General features: G+C 43.7%; 1 protein-coding gene across 1 annotated transcript in view; it reads left to right on the forward strand.

Moving 5' to 3' along the window:
* The first annotated feature begins 4,025 nt into the window (after positions 1 to 4,025).
* LAMC1 (laminin subunit gamma 1) overlaps positions 4,026 to 17,727 on the forward strand; it is a 124,751-nt gene continuing 111,049 nt past the window's right edge. Inside the window, exon 1 of the mRNA XM_032319174.1 lies at positions 4,026 to 4,718. Within this exon, the coding sequence (XP_032175065.1) occupies positions 4,304 to 4,718 (415 nt within the window). The 5' untranslated portion in view covers positions 4,026 to 4,303. The remainder of the gene's footprint in view (positions 4,719 to 17,727) is intronic.

The following is a 17,727-nucleotide window of genomic DNA, read 5'->3' on the forward strand; positions in this document are numbered from 1 at the left end:
ACTTGAAAGTTCGAGGCAGCTCTTCCTTTACAGTGGACCATGACCTTTACACAACAGAAAAGGAAACAGTACTGGATATGGAGCCAGAAAGTGCAGTCTCCAGGTGATCTCGCTGCTTGCTGTAGATTACTTAATTCTCTTTGAGTCTTATATTCCTCCACTCAACAGGTTAATATCCCCTGCTTCAGTTATTACATTTTGAAATGCATAAGACAGAAGGCAAATATAAGCTAACATCATTATATTAGTAGTAACTGTTACCTTTAGATTACATTCTACATATAAAAGATAAAGCATATTGTATAGTAGTGCTTAAGCTTGGGAAAAATAAAGGGAAGTGAAGTCAGTAAAAACTAAGGAATGAGAAAATGGACACACTGGTAATTACAGAAGATTTTTTTTTTTTAAGATTTTATTTATTTATTTGACAGAGAGAGAGAGATCACAAGTAGACAGAGAGGCAGGCAAAGAGAGATAGGGAAGTAGGCTCCCTGCTGAGCAGAGAGCCCCATGTGGGGCTCGATCCCAGGACCCTGAGATCATGACCTGAGGTGAAGACAGAGGCTTAACTCACTGAGCCACCCAGGCACCCTGGGAAGATTTTTTTTTTAAAAGGACAAAGTTTCTATGTTAAAAGGTCAATACAACCCTTTAAGTTATTTTTTCTAACTATATCACACATTCTCAATTTGGATGTAGTAGACATCTGTTGTATTTTCCTACCCCGTAACCTGCCCCCTTCTGGCAACAGCAACCAAGAAATTTCCTTGAAGAACTGCTTTTCCCAAACTCCCTGGCTTTTGGGTGGGCTGCTTTAATATTACTCTATTCAACTGATTAGGGGTGGATATGCCCAGGGATTTGCAGGTGACCCAAGCCAGGAAAATCAGCATCCTTCCTTGAAATTGTTTAGATAGATCCTGATAGGGAGAAATTTTCTTTTCTCTGGAGTTCTAAGTGGGATTTTTAAAAGTTTGGAACTCTTTTGTCTGTATAAGAAACAACTACATACTCTCGTTCTACCTTTCTTGCTGTCCTGGTGGTTGAGCACTAAAAGCATTTTTTAAAGGGATCTGAAACCATTTCTCCCACACCTCCACATTTTTCTTCTAAACACCATATCTGTTTACTAGATAATGCACTTTGTAAGCAGTTAAGAACATGTATTATTAGGGGCTCCTGGGTGGCTCAGTTGTTAAGCATCTGCATTCCGCTCAGGTCATGATCCCAGACTCCTGGGATCAGCCCCACATCAGGCTCCCTGCACGGCAGGAAGCCTGCTTCTCCCTCTACCACTCCCCCTGCTTCTGTTCCCTCTCTTGCTGTGGCTCTCTCTGTCAAATGAATAAATAAAATCTTAAAAAAAAAAAAAAAAAGTATTATTAAAGGGTCACAGAATTAAGAAAAAAAAAAAAAAGGTTAACTTGGGGTGCCTGGGTGGCTCAGTCAGTTAAAGCTCTTAATTTCTGCTCAGGTCATGATCTTGGGGTTGTGAGATTCAGTCCCGGGATGCACTCCCTTATGGACCTGGAGCCTGCTTAGGACTCTCTCTCTTCCCCCTTTGCCTCTCCCTTCTCCCCCAGAAAAAAACCCAACAGGGTAACCTGAACTAAAAGAAAATCTCATACATTTTCACTTTTTATTTAAAAAATACCAAGTCTATTTAGTAAACAGTAAAATCTCCAGGTACCTAAAATATCTAATGTCACAAAATATCTAATTAGCATTTAAGTTTTCCAAATCGATTTAAATTTTTTGTTTTAACCTTTGTTTTGTTTGATTCAGGATTCAAACGATGGAGAAAATTTTGTTCTGTTTTAATTTTTTTTAATCAAGCACATGGCCTGGGCCCAGTTACATCTTACCTCTCTCCGAAACAGGTATTTCCTTGTCACATGCCAATAAATAATAGAGTTTAGAAATTAATTCAGTCTCTTTAGGTGCTTTACAAATATCAGATGAGGTTCTGGTAATGAAATTATGCAGCAGAAATAACAGTTTAAAGTTACCCTGGGACATTAGAATCCAGAAGGAAGCAGTGACAGCAAACATTTATTTTAATTTTGCAAACTTTGGTGTTTCCTTACCTTTATCTGTTTTGACTTTGGTAGAAAAAAAAAAGGAGCCCCATGTTTGATTTGCCAAAATCTAATAAAATCCTGAAAATTTTAAAGGCACATGCATTAATACATGTACTTAAACATATTTATTAAAAATACCTGTAGTTTTATTGACAACTAACATTCTTATTTTCGTCCTATATGCTTTGTTCTCAAGTACAATGAAAGACTGAGAGAAAATATCATCCTCTCTAGGTACAAATGAATGTATTTATTTTGCTTCAACTCAAATACGAAAGAATTAATATACAGTCCCACAACTTTCTTCTTCCAACGTGGAGGTGCCAAAGGATGAGGAGGAGTTGAGAGACGGTTAGTCATGCATCAACTTCACCCATTTCATCAAATAAACGAACGATACAAGTGATTCACGTGCCTGTTAAGCAAACTCACCATCCTGGCAAGACCACCCCTGACAACCAGACCTTTAGCCTTGAAGTCCTTCTGGAGTTAACACTGACCGCAGCCATAGCAAGCCAACATTTACTTCATTACTTCAGATCCCCACTGTCTTAACGGAACTCCTGAATCCAAAACCAGGTATAGGGTTTGTTTCTTTTTGCGGGGTTGGGTTTTCTCCCGCAGGGTGGGTGAATACATTTATTATTCTCACTTTACTATTAAGATCTGGGAAAGTTAAAAAAGTATCTGTCTCCTGAGCATCCAGCACTTGCAAGCACTTCGCCTGCGGATTCGGCCTGTGTCAAGACCACCGACCCTGGGCGGTCCACTTGTACAGCACCCTCCTTTCCCGGTCCCTGCCTGTCCTATCAGCACTGGGTAAGTGCCCAGGTTCTGATCTGGGACTAAAACCCATGATCTTCTGGCTCAGGTTCTCTGAACTGAGTCATCCTGGCACGGAGAATATTCCGTGACTCAGCAGGCCCGAAAACGAGGATGTCAGATCCAGATAATTTCGAGTCTTTTAAAGGCAAGATGAGGAACATAAACAACACAGTGGAAGAATTTCGCAGTGGGTCTGCCTACCCAAGGGAAAAATGTCATTCCATTCCCAGCCTTTTCACTTCCTTCTCGGCCCCTGTGATGAAACAACGGCTACACTTTTAATTTAGAGGCAGGAAATGGCTTCAGAAAATTCATTTTGATGCTAAGACCAAGGCCCTTAATTCTCCAGGGATCTGGGGGGTCCCCTGCACACCCCGGGACCCCTCCTTGGAAAAGGCTGGCGCCCCGCCCCGCGCAGCAGGGGGCATGCCCGCGGCGGCCGGCGGGCAGCTCCCACCGTCCGGTCCCTCGAGTCCCGGTCCCGGGGCGCGGCCCGCTGGACGCCACGACCGACACCTGGCGCGGCGGAGATCTGCGCCGCCGCGCCCGAGTTGGCGCGCGGCCCAAAGGCGGATTCCAAGTTACCTCCCCGGCCCGGCGTCCCCCCTTTAAGGCTCCCTCCACTACCCCTTCCCCCAGCCGGGCTCTCCGGGGACGCAGAGCCGGCCGACCCTGACGTGCAACTCCCGCAGGGCGCCGGCTCTCCTCGGCCTCCCCTTCCGTCCCGGCATGCACCGCCCCGCCGCCCCTCCTTTCCCCTCCCCCGCTCTCTCTCCGCCTCCCCTTCCCCCTCCCATTCCTCGCTCTTCCTCCCCTTCCCTCCTCCCCTCCCCTCGCTCCCCGCCCACCCCTCGCGCCCCTCCAAGGCCCCTCCCCCGCCGATCCCGCGCCGCGGGCCGGAGCGCGAGATGCCGCCGCCCCCGCCGCCGCCGCCGCGAGCTGCCCGGGCGGACGCGCAGTCCGAGGCACGAGGAGGGCGGGGGACCCGCTACGGGGGCCGCGGGAGCTGTTGAGAGGAGGCCGGGGTTGGGCTTTCTCCTCCGCCAGACCCCACCCCACCCTGCCGACCCCACCCCCTGCTCCTTCCTCCCCGGGGGCGCGCTCTCGGGCCCGCGCTCGGAAGTCGGGGGTCGGCGCAGAGTGCGGGCTGTGTCGCGGGTGGGTAAGGGAGGCGCGGAGGCGGCGAGCCGGGCCGTGGCCAGCGAGCCGTGCGGTCCTCGCCAGCGGCGCCCACTGGCCCGTCTCTCCAGTCCGAGCCGCCGCCACCACCCGCCCCGAGAGTCCGGCCCCTGGGCCCCGAGGCTCAGCCCGCGGAGCGGCCTCCCCGTGACACCGCCGGGCGAGAGGAACGCGCCCGCGCCCTTGCCTTCGGCGTGGCCCAGCGCGCGGGCGGCGGGATGAAGGGCAGCGAGCGGGCCGCGCCCGCGCTGCGGCCCCGGGGGCGGCTCTGGCCGGTGTTGGCGGTGCTGGCGGCCGCTGCGGCCGGCTGCGCCCGGGCAGCCATGGACGAGTGCACGGACGAGGGCGGGCGATCGCAGCGCTGCATGCCCGAGTTCGTCAACGCCGCCTTCAACGTGACCGTGGTGGCCACCAACACGTGCGGGACTCCGCCCGAGGAGTACTGTGTGCAGACCGGGGTGACCGGGGTCACCAAGTCCTGTCACCTGTGCGACGCCGGGCAGTCCCACCTGCAGCACGGGGCAGCCTTCTTGACCGACTACAACAACCAGGCCGACACCACCTGGTGGCAGAGCCAGACCATGCTGGCCGGGGTGCAGTACCCCAACTCCATCAACCTCACGCTGCACCTGGGTAAGCGGTGACAGCCCTGTTCCTGCTACTGCTCGCCAGCCGCCCAGCTCCCCGGCCGCCTTCACCTCCTGGCCCAGCCTGCGGGGCGCGAACAGCCCGGCGCTGGCTCTCTGCTCCCCTGCAGGGGCCACACAGAGCCTCCCTTCTCCGACTTCTAAACTAGATCTGGCACTTCACATTCCGCGAGGGCCAGGATACCTTGCGCTAGCATCTGTTTGCTTTTCTGTTCTTTCTAACTTACCCAGATTTTTACTCCCTTGATGATTCGCCCTTTCGGCTGTTTTTTGTCCCTTTTTTGGGGAAGTGTTAATCAGAAACCCCTGTTCTCGCTTTTCTCCCTCCTCGCAGGGCCACCACGGAGCGTTCTTGGATCAGAGATAGAACGGTCTACCTTCAGCACTTTGATCTTGTTTAAATGCCCCCCTCTGTCCAGGATTGAGCGTGATTGCTGTTTGCTCTGTTGAATAAGCCAGAGAGCAGAGGGTCTCTAGTGAAGGGAATTTGAGGGAAGCCAATGCTTTTACTACCGGTGTGGCCTATGTGTAATTAAAACAGAAATTCACTTTTTAAAGTTATTGTTCTTTTGAGTTGTTCAGCGTTAATGAAGGGCCACAAAGTTATTTCACCGCTACTCCTGGAACAGAGAAAACAAAAGAAAGTGTGCATCCACTTTAATTTCTGGCTGCACTTTGGTCCTGAGTGAAAAGGCTCTCCTGTCTTTCCTTTTCCTTTGATTCAAAGCCAGTGTAGAAACATGTATGAATGACCTTTTAGAAATCAGGAAAAGGATGTATAGAGAACTTTGTTGCCGGGTGGTGGATGAGGATGGACATGTTTATCCTAAGGTATCAAAAATCATGTTTGGTCTAAGCAGGTTTTTCTTCATCACTGAAATATATAAACAAGCAGAATAATTCATTATTGTGTTTAACAGAGTTAAAATATGCGTGATAAACTGGCATCTGATTTGTAGAACTGCAGTCCCCTGCATTGAAAGAATTGATTTCCCTGGTAGCTGATAGTAAGGAACTTCCAGAGAGAACATAGGGCCCAAGCCATTCTTCAAAGCCAGATCATTCTGTAAGGCTAATATTATTTGAGGGTCTTTGAAAGGAATGTTTTATAGGCAAATAGTTCTTTTGGTCATGGTTTTGCATTTTTTCTTTCCACTGCTCTCTGGTACATTAAACTTTATGTAAGTATCAAGATTCCAGAGAAGGAATATAACTTACCCAAAGTACTTTGAAAAGTAGTTAAACTACTGTGTGTGGAGTAAGTTGTAGAAAAGCAGTGTCTAGCACCTTTGGAATACCATTTATTTCTAGACAAGTTATTAGAAAAGTGAACTTTTGGAAAGTAAGTTCAGACAGTGAAACTCTGAGGCACCCGTTTTTCAGAGATGGAAGAAGTGAACTGTACTTCAGTGTTTTAAGGGTATCGGAAATGCATAGAACCAGCAGTGTGTTGGAACAGGTGCTTTTCTAAGACACAGCAAGAGACCTGGGATCTTCTAAGTCTTCATGGGAATACTCTTTAACTCTTTAGACAGCTAAATACTCTTAGGTGTTATATTTTTAAACTTGGTCAAAATTATTTTTAAAATTTATATCCAATTATTTTTGTGGAAATTTATTAAAGTTTCTGTGTTGAATTTTGAATGCCCACAAAGTTTTATCTGTTTTCAAATACTAAAAATTTCAAAGTGGAAGCATTTGCTCACTGCCTCAAAGTGCCTGGGATTCAACTGGAAATTTCTGAATAAGAATCTGTTACTTAGGTAAAGGTCAGGCTGTCAATCTCGGCATTCTGAGTTTTCTGCTGTGGGCACTGTGTAGCAAAAGGTTACTTTAGGTGATTGCAGAAGTAGGTAGATCACTCAGATTATTTCTGTGTTACAAAGGTAAAGGTAATGTGGTAGATAAGACAGTAACAGTCAAGTTAGGTTGTTACTGGTGGGGAGCAGATATATTAATTATGGATCATGGTGATTAAAGGTCTAAAGAAATCTCAAGAGGCCATCTAGTTAGGACTCTTACATGACTTTGTGCTCTAAAAAATGTTATATGCTTGGACTTGTTTTTGTTGAAAAAGTCTTCTTCAGTTTTTGGTAATATTCGTGGTAAATGAAGTTCATAAAACTATGGGTTTAAAAATAGTTATTTAAAATAGTCTCCATATAAGTATTGTGATTAACTGTGAGAACATTTACTTGAGACTTTTAAGACAGACAATTTCTAAAAACCTGACTAGAACTTATTGTACTTTTTCTTGGATCCGAAATGATGTCCCAGAGGAAGTTGTGTGTGGTGGAGAAGGTGGAAAAGGGGAGGGAGACGTGTGTTGTGGGGGCGATGTCTCAATCTCTCTCTCCCTCTCCCAGTATCTCCTCCCCCCGCCCAGCCCCCGAAGTTTCCCTTGCTTCTTTTTTAATGACAGGGATGTATGTATACATGCTGGTTATGATCTATAAAGTATAGGCAGGGCTTTATGTATCATTGTGTGTTTTGATGATCAGCGTATTCAGCCCTTAACTTCAGTTACTCTGTGGGCTCTAGCTTGCTGTTTCCCATGAATTCAAGTACCATGACTGTTTGTGCATCTATTAAATCTCCCATCCAGTTCAAATTTCACATACCCTTAAGCAAGTGATGCATATTGTGCCCTGCCCTTAGAGCCTGTGAAACTCCCAAGTGAGCAGTGTGAAAGAAGCAGGGCTAGCCAACACTTTTCTCCCCTCCCTTTTGATGTTGAACTTTAAATACAGTAAACTTTAAAATAAGCAAAGTCAGACTGCACTTAACGTTGTTACAAGAAACATACATGTTTTGGCATTAACTGTAGGTCATTTTTTTTTTTTACTGTAAAAATAAAACACAACATGGTGAATTAAAACAGTTGTGTATAATGACTAGGGAATCTTCCTCTTCAGTTGCTAGTTTGGAAGAGAGCACCATTCACAATTTTTCATGCAGCCTTCCAGAAACTTTTCACGCATACACATGTATATGTAAAATTATGTTATCATTTTAACTGCTACCATTTGGGAGGAGTGGTCAGTAAGGCAGATTTTAAATGATGGTAAGGACAAATTAGATCATTGTACCATTATCATCACTTGCACAGAAGCCAGGAGAGTCAGTGTTGATTCTGAGAGCAGCCATGTCTTAAGCACCATATACAGTAATCCAGGGTGCAATGTATCCTCAGATAGAATCAGTTCAGGTTGCTATGGGAACAGGAATTGCATTTTCTTTCTTGTGGAGAGAAATCTCAGCCAGGCACCCTGTTCTAAAAAACAGTCTTATTTTGCACTCAACTTCTGGATCTTCTTTCCTAACTTCTGTATGGATTATTCAACTGCTGTTTAAAAGTTAGGCTTTTGTGTTAAAGAATAAGTCATAATAACTTTTTTATTAGTATCAGCAGGATAGTTGATAGTAAGATTGTAGCTGAGGATTTGCATTTTATGAAAAAGCCTTTTTAATTAACCTGGTAGTTATTGCGGGTGGGAACTTGGCAGGCTTGGTCTGGATCTTCCAGGAAGGTAGCACTCCCCCTTTCTGAAAACAATTAGATTAAGGAAGAAAGTGCTTATAAACCAACTCAATCAAAATTCATGGAACTCCTAAAATTTACACCAAGACCAGATTTGTTTCCAACGCCTCTCTATACGCTTTAAGAGCAAACAGTGATTAAATGATTCTTTTTAGCCACATCTATCCTTTTTGTGTGTCTAAATCAAGATAATTGATACATGAGGATATTGCATTTTATTCCGCTTCTTCCTTTCAGTGTATATGTAAAATGAAACAAACAGCAATTTTTTTCCACAGGGCAGCCTCTGCAAGGTAGGTTCCGACTGTGTCAGGGAATAGTTCACTCTGGTGACTTCACTGTGGTATTTGCACACCCTGAGGGGACACTATTTTAGTTCGTCTCACAAAGGACTGATTTACATGTTGCAGGTTCCAACTTGAGAAGTTAGGGAGCTCTTCCTTAATGGCCAGCGGTAGTTGAACACAGTTCTATAAAGTTGTTGTTGGCTGTTTTCCTTTTCTACAGTTCACAGCTTTTTCTGTAAATATCTTCTCCATGTTTCTAAAGCATTCAGAGGAACAATTTACGCATTGGGAGAGAAGTTGGGACTATGAGCACCCCCCCCCCATTCTTTTGTCATTGGCCACAGTTGTGGGAGGGTTAGTTTGATGATTTCAGTTCTAAATCCTTTTAGGAAGTTGGATATGCCTTTTGCTCTGTGCTCCTTCCCCCCATGCATACATTCTCATGTTACTGCCAAATATTCGGTAAACATTTTTCAAATACCTACTAAATACATAGCACAATACCTGATAGAAAGGTAGAAGGTAGAAGGTTGCGTCTTCAGAAATTTACGCTCCTGGATGGAATTTTCACACTGTTCTAATGACAGTAAATCAGGAGTGCTTTTATAATATTTTACACTTTATGAAACTTTCAGTTTATCACTGATCAGGCTTCCACAACTCAGTGATGGCAAAGATGAAGATCCTGAGGTGGTGATTTGCCAGAAGTCCCAGTGGAGGGAGGGTTTTGACTCCTTCGTCTGTTGCCTTAGCCCCCCAGCTCTTAGCTTTGTTAACAGATCTCTCAAAGGAATGACTAGTTTATTCCAGACCAGCTTTAAAACACAAGTTCACGTACACACTGATTCGAGATACCAGACTCCCTCGATTTTTCTCCTTTCCCCTCTGTTATTTTTCACTTGTATTTTTGGATTCCTTTCTTTTTCATGGGACTCACTCTCCTTGAGTAAATTCCTCTTAGTCTCAAAGCATTATTTACTGTTTACAAATTAATAAATTCTAAACTCGTATCTCTAGACCAGCTCTTAGTCCGGTCCTAAGGACTTGTTGGACATGGTCAGTTTGAGGTGTCCAGAGGCCATGTCCAAAACTATATTCATTCTTCACTGTCTTACCGAACTCAACGTCATATCTCAATGAATGCTCTTCAGTTTTAATCCTGAGGCTCTAGACCAGTTTTTTGCCAGGCCTCTCATAAAAGATAAAGAGGCTTGATAGGCTCTCATCAGTAAGATTACTCTGGAGAGCAGATAGGATCCACTGCTGGAGGCAGGTCAGTTCTGGACAACTGTAACTTCACCGCTTCCTTTCCCACCCATCCTTCCTACAGTCTGTCCCAGATGCCACTCTGACCTCCTGTATTTAGCCACTGTGTGTCTTGAATCCTCTCCTTTAACTATACCTTATTGTAGCTTTCCATTGAATTTCACTTGAATTACTGCAACAACTTTCTAACTACCTGGTGGCCTTTCTGCCACCATTTTTGCCCTTTCTGTACAGGCAGCCACACTTTGGACTGAGGGATGGTTCTAAAATGCAAATCTGATGATATTTCCCAGCTAAAATTCTTCAGTGGTTCCTCAAACCTTTAGGATAAAGTCCAGACTCCTTGGCATGGTATACAAGGTACTTTAAGATCTGGACTGTTGTTTTAACTTCTAGAATGATCTCTTGTCATCTTACACGCTCAAAGGGCTGCTTCTTTAGTCTGGAACTCTTCTTCCAGGTGTCACCCCCTTCAGGAAATTTCGCTCCAGTTTCTCTGTCTTCTCTCCTTTCCATCCTTCTCCCAGATGTGGATTAGGTGTCTCACTCAGCACCCTGTAGGTATCTACCACAGCGCATATCAGTGCTATTATATGTTTCTTGATTTGTCCGTTACCACTTGACCATGAAGTCTTTGAAGCCAGGGTCAGGGACTTGGTCTTTTAATTCAGTTCATTGTAACCAACATTAGTTAATCGGTTGCCATTCCTCAGCACCATACTGATTCCCGGATGCGTAGTGATTCATTGGACATTGCTGTGACCTCCTGGAACTTGTGGCCTAGGTGTGGAGACTTACATCTCTAGACAATGGGATGCAGGCAGGTTTATAGCCTACTGGCCAAATCAGCCCAGGGTGGCCACCTATTTTTGTGTGCACCATGCAAATGTTTTTAGATTTTTCATTCAACAATTGGAAGAAGAATGAAATTTTGTGACACGTGAATTCATATGAAATTCAAATTTTGGTATCCACGAAGTTCCATTGGAACACAGTGAATGCATCTATTAACCTATTGTCTATGGCTGTTTCTGTGCTACAAAGGGGTTGAGTTATTGCAACAGATACTGTTATGTCTTGTCCCTCGAAGCCTAAAATATGTACTCTCTGGGCCTCTGCAGCACACAGTTTGTGACTTCTGCCCTACACCAATGCATTCAGTCTTATATAATAAGTTATAAGTGAAAGGTGTGAGCATAGAGGACATTCACTTATAATTTCGATGGAGGCTAGAGTCTTTATATTTCCAGTGCTTAGCACTGAACCTGGCATGGTGTTCCATGAATATATGTAGAGTGAGTGAATACATGAATGCCTGAATTATAAGAACTTCCCAAACACTGCTTGTCACTTTTTTTTTTTTTTTAAAGATTTTAGTTATTTATTTGATAGACAAGGGATCACAAGTAGGCAGAGAGGCAGGCAGAGAGAGGGAGGGGGACGCTGGTTCCCTGCTGAGCAGAGAGCCTGATGTGGGGTTTGATCCCAGGACCCTGAGATCACAACCCGAGCCGAAGGCAGAAGCTTAACCCACTGAGCCACCCAGGTGCCCCTGCTTGTTACTTTAAATTCTCCTCCGCAATTCTTTGGGGTTTGTGTTTATTTTTATCAGCTTCATCTTTCTATTTTCTTGACACATATGCTCCTGTAATAGCTAATATTAAATGTGGTGCATAGTTCTTTGGTTTCTAGAGCTTTAAAAAAAAAAGAACTGAGTTATGTGGAACTGACATGGAATTGAAAGATCTGTGAATGTCCTTTTTTGGGTAAAAAAATAGACTTTTATGTGATTTGAAGTCATATAGATAATTTATGTGAGGAAGCGATCTTCTCAGATTTGAATTTCGTAGTGACAATGAATTTTGGAAAACTTAATGTTAATATCGTGTGTGTTTTCTTTAGAAATGGACCTAAATCTTTTACTTTAAAACCTGTGCTCACATCTATTATTGAAATACCCGCCTCAAGGATCTCTTAAAGGGCAGTTGTGAGGAGAAGTTAGAGCGACATATTTTATATGGTTATTGTGCGTGGCATCATTTTTAGTTTGTTTGACTCATTGGGGTACAGTTAGAAGACAGAGCGACTGAGGGACCCTTCCCTGTGGGCTAGCGAGGGTCCACGTTATAGTCGTTAGCTGGATGGACAGTCGTCGCTTACTTGTCTGGAGTTAACAGGCGCGGAACCAGCAGATGCTTCCTTACTTACCCCTTGTCTCCAGCTGCACTTAATTGACAGCTCTACCACTGTTCTGTTTGAATTTCAGGGAAAAGTGTCAAAGCTCAGAGCAGGGCTGTTTATTTATTTTTACTGCCCAAAATTCCTGAGAAGATTTTTGAAAATAAGGAATCAATCTGACCCTTATCTTAAATTGTCAGTTCCAAAGGGTAAAGTTCCTTTGTGTGTGCTGGTTCTATTATCTGGCCCAAGTTGCTTGCTTTTAGATTTGTAAGAGGGCCTTGCTAGGATTTGCAAGCATCTCCTTTCTTATAAAATGATAAAATTAGATATTTGCTCATTAGGGCCTAAAATTGATAGCTTGCTAAAAGGGGTTACCAGAAAATGCATTTATAGAAATGTCTCTGAGGTTTTAGAGTATTGTGCCAGACTGTGGGGACACTGATTAAGTACATCTGCTTTTCTTTCCATGGGCTCTTCCAGGAGGCCATCCTAAAATAACTGGGCCCAGTCAGCCTGGTGCCCTATGAAGCTACATATTCATGAAATAAAATAAAGCAGACTTATCTCTTTCTCAGACAATGGGGCTCTCAGATCTCTTGTGGGAGGGGAACCCTGTGGCAAGGCTCGGAGATGAATTAGGGGATTTACATGATTTCTTTAAAACTTGAGGAGTTATAGTCCCTGGGTTCCCTTCTTTTACTCTTTGTTTCCAACTGTGTGGCTGCTTCCTGTTATATTGAAGGCAAACGTGGAATTTTTGTTATATCGTCGTCTTTGGATTTTTGTTATTTTATCTTTTTTTTTTGGTAAATATTTTATTTATTTATTTGGCAGAGAGAGAGAGAAAGACAGAGATCACAAGTAGGCAGAGAGGCAGGCGCAGAGAGAGAGGAGGAAGCAGGCTCCCCGCTGAGCGGGGCTCGATCCCAGGACCCTGAGATCATGTCCTGAGCCCAAGGCAGAGGCTTAACGCACTGAGCCACCCAGGCACCCCTTTTTGTTCTGAAAGTTCTTGGAAATATTAATCCAGAATCAGCCTCCTTCACATTTTTTTAAAGTTCTTAAAATAAAAAATAGAAATGGTCTTGTATAGAGTTACGGACTCAGTGCATTTTGTTTTGTGATGATAAATCACAAAGTACGTGAAGGTTTCTGCTAACCAAAATGATTCTCTATAACAGTGACTACCCACGTGCCTGTCAGTGTTTTCAGAGAGAACCGTTCATGACCAGTCCTTTAGCTCCTTTCTAGTTCTGGCTTTATGTTCTGTGTCTTGATTTGGGGGTAGGTTACAGAGGCATACAGCTATGTACAAGTTCAGAGCTGTACATTTGGTATTTGTGTACTTCATTGTGTGTTAATTATTCCTCGAATTAAAAAAAAATAAACTTTTCAGTCAGTTATCCAAAATAATACATGAGTAATTTTGTTTGTTTCTGGTATGATTTTGGCTTCAAATGGTAGAGCACAGAATCGGAGGCTCAGTCATATAAGATCTGTTTCTCTCACCGTGTTCCGTACCAGCAGTCACTGGCATTGATAGGTGTTAACAGATGTCTCTTGGTCGAGTGGACAAAGGGTTTTAATTGAAGGACCTGCCGAATGCTTTCAGAACAGCATGGAAGGTCTCCGGAAGTGGAGTGTGGGAAACGGTCCAGGAAGACCACCGTCTCGTACCTCTACTCTAGTAGTGGTTTTGGTTGGTGCTTTTGTGGTTTGAAGTGTCAAACCCTAAGTTTGCGTGTTTTGTTGCAGGTTTCGAGAACCCCTGAAGAGTGTCTACAAGGCTTGTGCTTTGGCTACAATATCTGCTTTTTACATAACTTACTATTTAATTTCTGTGGTGAAATCTCAATGTTCCATAAATTACTTGCAATGTGAAGACCCCGTCTTCTTTCCTTTGACGTGTTCTGACTCGTGGCTTCCTCTTATTGAGCCTTCTAGAATAGTAGGTGAAGCTTGAATTATGTGGCTTTCTTAGAGAAGTTTATGACATTTTGTGAAGTATTTCCAAATGAAAAGAGCTACCAGCTAAAATGAGATGAGCTTATTGGATTGTAAATCTAATTAGTTAGTGGACAAAGGTCTTCTGTAAATAAGGTGACCCTGGTGGGAAAATTCTTCATTTATGGCTGTTGTAATAGGCGATGTGTGGGTAACAACAGAGATTGAAACACTATCTTCAGGTAATTTGTAATGTGTTTGAAGAGATGAGACAGACATAATCATGCAGAGGGAATCAATGGGAGCTTATAGGCACAATAAAAATAATTCAGTTGAAACTCTTCTAAGTGCAGAGGGAATACATGTGACACTTTGAAGAGTGTAGATTGAAGTTAGCCAAGAAGAGCCTCTTAGGTCCTGACGAGAAAGTGGATGGGAATGGAGGGCTTTGCGGGAAGGGTGAGTTGTTTAACTAAAGATCTAAGAGTAACTAGATAATGGTGAAGGCACTGTTTGTTTTCCATGGAGTCGTGGAGGCATGCATCATGGGTTCCGAGAAGACGAGGATCCTGAAAATTAAGGGGAAAGAAAGTAAATCCCCTTTCATGGAGAGTGCTCCGTGTACCTTCTTGAATCCTCAAAAACAGTCGAGAACTATTATTGCCCCCCTCTGGAGTAATCACTAATCACGTAAGACGACTCTGCTCTCAGAGAAGTCACATGCTGAGTTTAGGTGAGAATCTAGACTTGTTGTGGGTAGGTTATGCTCTTCCTGGTCTATCGTGTTAGAAAAGGCCCCTTGAGTGATAGAGAACTATAAAAAGACCTTTAATTGAGGGGTGACATGGAAATGGACTGAACTAAAGGTTTCTCTGAGAGACCTCTGCTCGAGGGGCTTTGGTTTCGGGTTGCTGCTTTTATAGGGCTTTGCACTTGTTTGTGAGGAACAGAGGATTGTTGGCAATGGAAGAATCTCAGGTTTGGGGTACTTATACTAGTTTTATAATTAGCTGTTCATGCTTCTAGGAATTTCTGAGGAATTTATTGAATTTCAGAATGAGATCCTGGCTTTTGTCAGTGTCTGCTGATAGGAAAAGTGTACCGTATACCGCATTTCCTGAAGGGTGGTCAGGGGAGTGCCACCTTATCTCCTTTCTGCCTTATCCATGACTCTCTTCTGGTTGTTGAGAACTGCTGAATTTAGTTCAGTTGCTTACTTTATCTGACATCCTTAAAGATAAAGCTGCCAGGTCCATCTCCAAGTTGGATTTCATTTCCATTCTGCTCCAAGTGAATTCTAACTCTTACATGGTGGCTGTTGCTGCTTCTGCTTCTGCTGCTGCTTCTTCTTTTTTAAAAGATTTTATTTGCGAGAGAGAGCACGAGCTGGGGGGAAGGGCAGATGGAGAAGCAGACTCCTTGCTGAGCAGGGAGCCCGATGGCGGGCTTGATCCCAGGACTCTGAGATCAGGGCCTGAGCTGAAGGCAGATGCTTAACTGACTGAGCCACCCAGGCGCCCTGCATGGTGGCTTTTTTGTTGTTCAAGTTTGCCAGCTAAATAGGTCTAACAAACCTTTCATGGAATGATTGATACATGACTACTGTGGCCCTAGGAGAACACTTTCAGGCCCAGAAGTGACTCCCTTCCCCTTGATTTCTGTACGTGGTAATTTGTAAATCTGTAACTGTTTATTGAATTCATATATCTTCTCTGTGTGTCTATCCTTTATTCAGTTTATATCTTCTTAGTTTCCCCAGAGCATGCTGAGCTAAGGTCAGTCAGGTTAGATACCTACTTTTTATTTATTTATTTATTTTTTGCTTGATCGCTGAAAGCGAGGTCATAGTTCCCACTTAGATTTTGTATGTTGTGCTGCTCACTCGCCACATACTGTCTCCACTTCTTGAACTGGAAATTCTAGGATTGGTTTTTCTTTACAGGTGTGAGTTGACTGGTTGCATTTTAAGTATTACTGAATCATAGTCTTACCTTTTCTACTTCTTTTATGGACCTGCTCAGCACACATTGTGTTTTCTGTGATACATGTGGTTACATCATCACACCCTAGCGACTAAGCGGTATTAAATGTGCATGCTCCCTTCTTATGGGCAGTTGCGGGGATGGTACCTGTTGCTACCTTTGAAGGGTGAATGTTGGGCTTAAAATGCACCCCCTCTTTTTTTGCCATTTGTTAAAACACAGAAGCCTAAGTATTTTCGTCAAAGATTTTCCATCAATTTTCTTCAAGGACAGTGAACGGATTCTATTTCCAAGAGACGAGCTTTACTGTTTTTGAAGAAGGGGTAGTGATATCTAGATGATGATGGGTTGAACAGCTCTTACTGTAAGGGCTTTCTGTTCTTTGGCGGGACTGGAAAGTGGTACTTTCCCACTCTGGCAGCACAGATCCTGATGAGAAGGAAGACTAGTCTGCGCAGATGTTCTCAAGATCAGAGATCATTTTATTGTCGAAAACTACCGAAGACTAAAGGAGAGTAACTTGGCAATGTAACGTGATTGGATCTAGATGTGCTGTAGCAGTTTGTCTGTCTGCACTTCCGGCTGTGACGCCTCCCCCAGTGGCTCCACTTGTCATGGACCTTATTCTGATAGGACTGCTGACCTCTGGTGTTTCGGTGTCACTGAATTTTTAGATTATTGCTATTTTAATGCCAGATCATGATCTGGTAGAGATGAGTATCTTTGGAGGGAGAGGGGGTGTGGCTGGGTAGAGTGAGGGGAGAGGGCAGTTGGAAACCAAAAGAGCAATTGTGTACTTCAGTTGCTTGGGTCACATGATTGTCTTTTATGGGGAAATGGTCATGTTCTTTGGGGTTGAGTGTCTAGGAGTAACTTTTAGAGTGGTTCTATACAGAGTTTTGAATTTAGAGCGAATATTTTAGATAAGTTCATGGGATAGAACTTCTGCTGAAGACCAAATTTGTAGAACTCTGCTAGATTATGAAAGTTTCTGGGAACATCTGCAATACAGCTGTAATAAAATTTGTTTACTTTATCAGGATTGCTTTAGAGGCTCAAGATAGTTTGTTTACTGCTGTTTTCAGCATTCTTGCTACATGCCAAGAAATAAGTGAGCATCAACTCCTGGTGGGTCTGGGGGTCATTTAGTTTTATGGCCATTCTAACAAAGTTTGGGTCTTAAACTTATGTCCACTTTAAAGCTCTTATATCCTGGCACAAGATACAGATGGTGTATTCAGGGTACCAAAAGATGGACTGATTCTGGAAATTAACATACTTTCCAGATGTTTGGAGAATGGAGGCTTGTTTTCTGTGGCGCTGTTTGTGTTTTCCTCTGTGTACCTATATCTGTGCTTTCCTGTGTTTTTATAGGAAGGTCCCTGGAGAAGTGGGGGAGGATCTGCTTTTTGGTTTGGGAAATAAAATGGGTATTTATTTTTTTGCCTGAAATATTTTGAGTTGATATTGCCATTTCTGTGAGAGAAAGGAGAGGCAGCTTCGTTCCCATGAGAGAGAGAGTGTTGGGAAGGGTGGTGGCAGCGGCGGTGGGGGGGCACTCTGGAAGGAGTAACTGAAAACAGACTTCTTCACATCTCTAGTGATTTTAAATTATGAAACGGGTCACTAATGCTCTGAATCAGCAGACTTTTAACCATGCCTGACTAAATAGACCTTGTTTTTGAAATTCACAGCAGTGCCTAGATCCCTGCTGTCTTTTTGTCCATCCTGCTAACACACAGCTGTTTTTGTTCATACATCATTTTGTGTTCAACTGCCTGGTTACTTCCTCAG

Source organism: Mustela erminea, chromosome 17 (assembly GCF_009829155.1).
Source record: "Mustela erminea isolate mMusErm1 chromosome 17, mMusErm1.Pri, whole genome shotgun sequence".
Classification (NCBI taxonomy): Eukaryota; Metazoa; Chordata; class Mammalia; order Carnivora; family Mustelidae; genus Mustela; species Mustela erminea.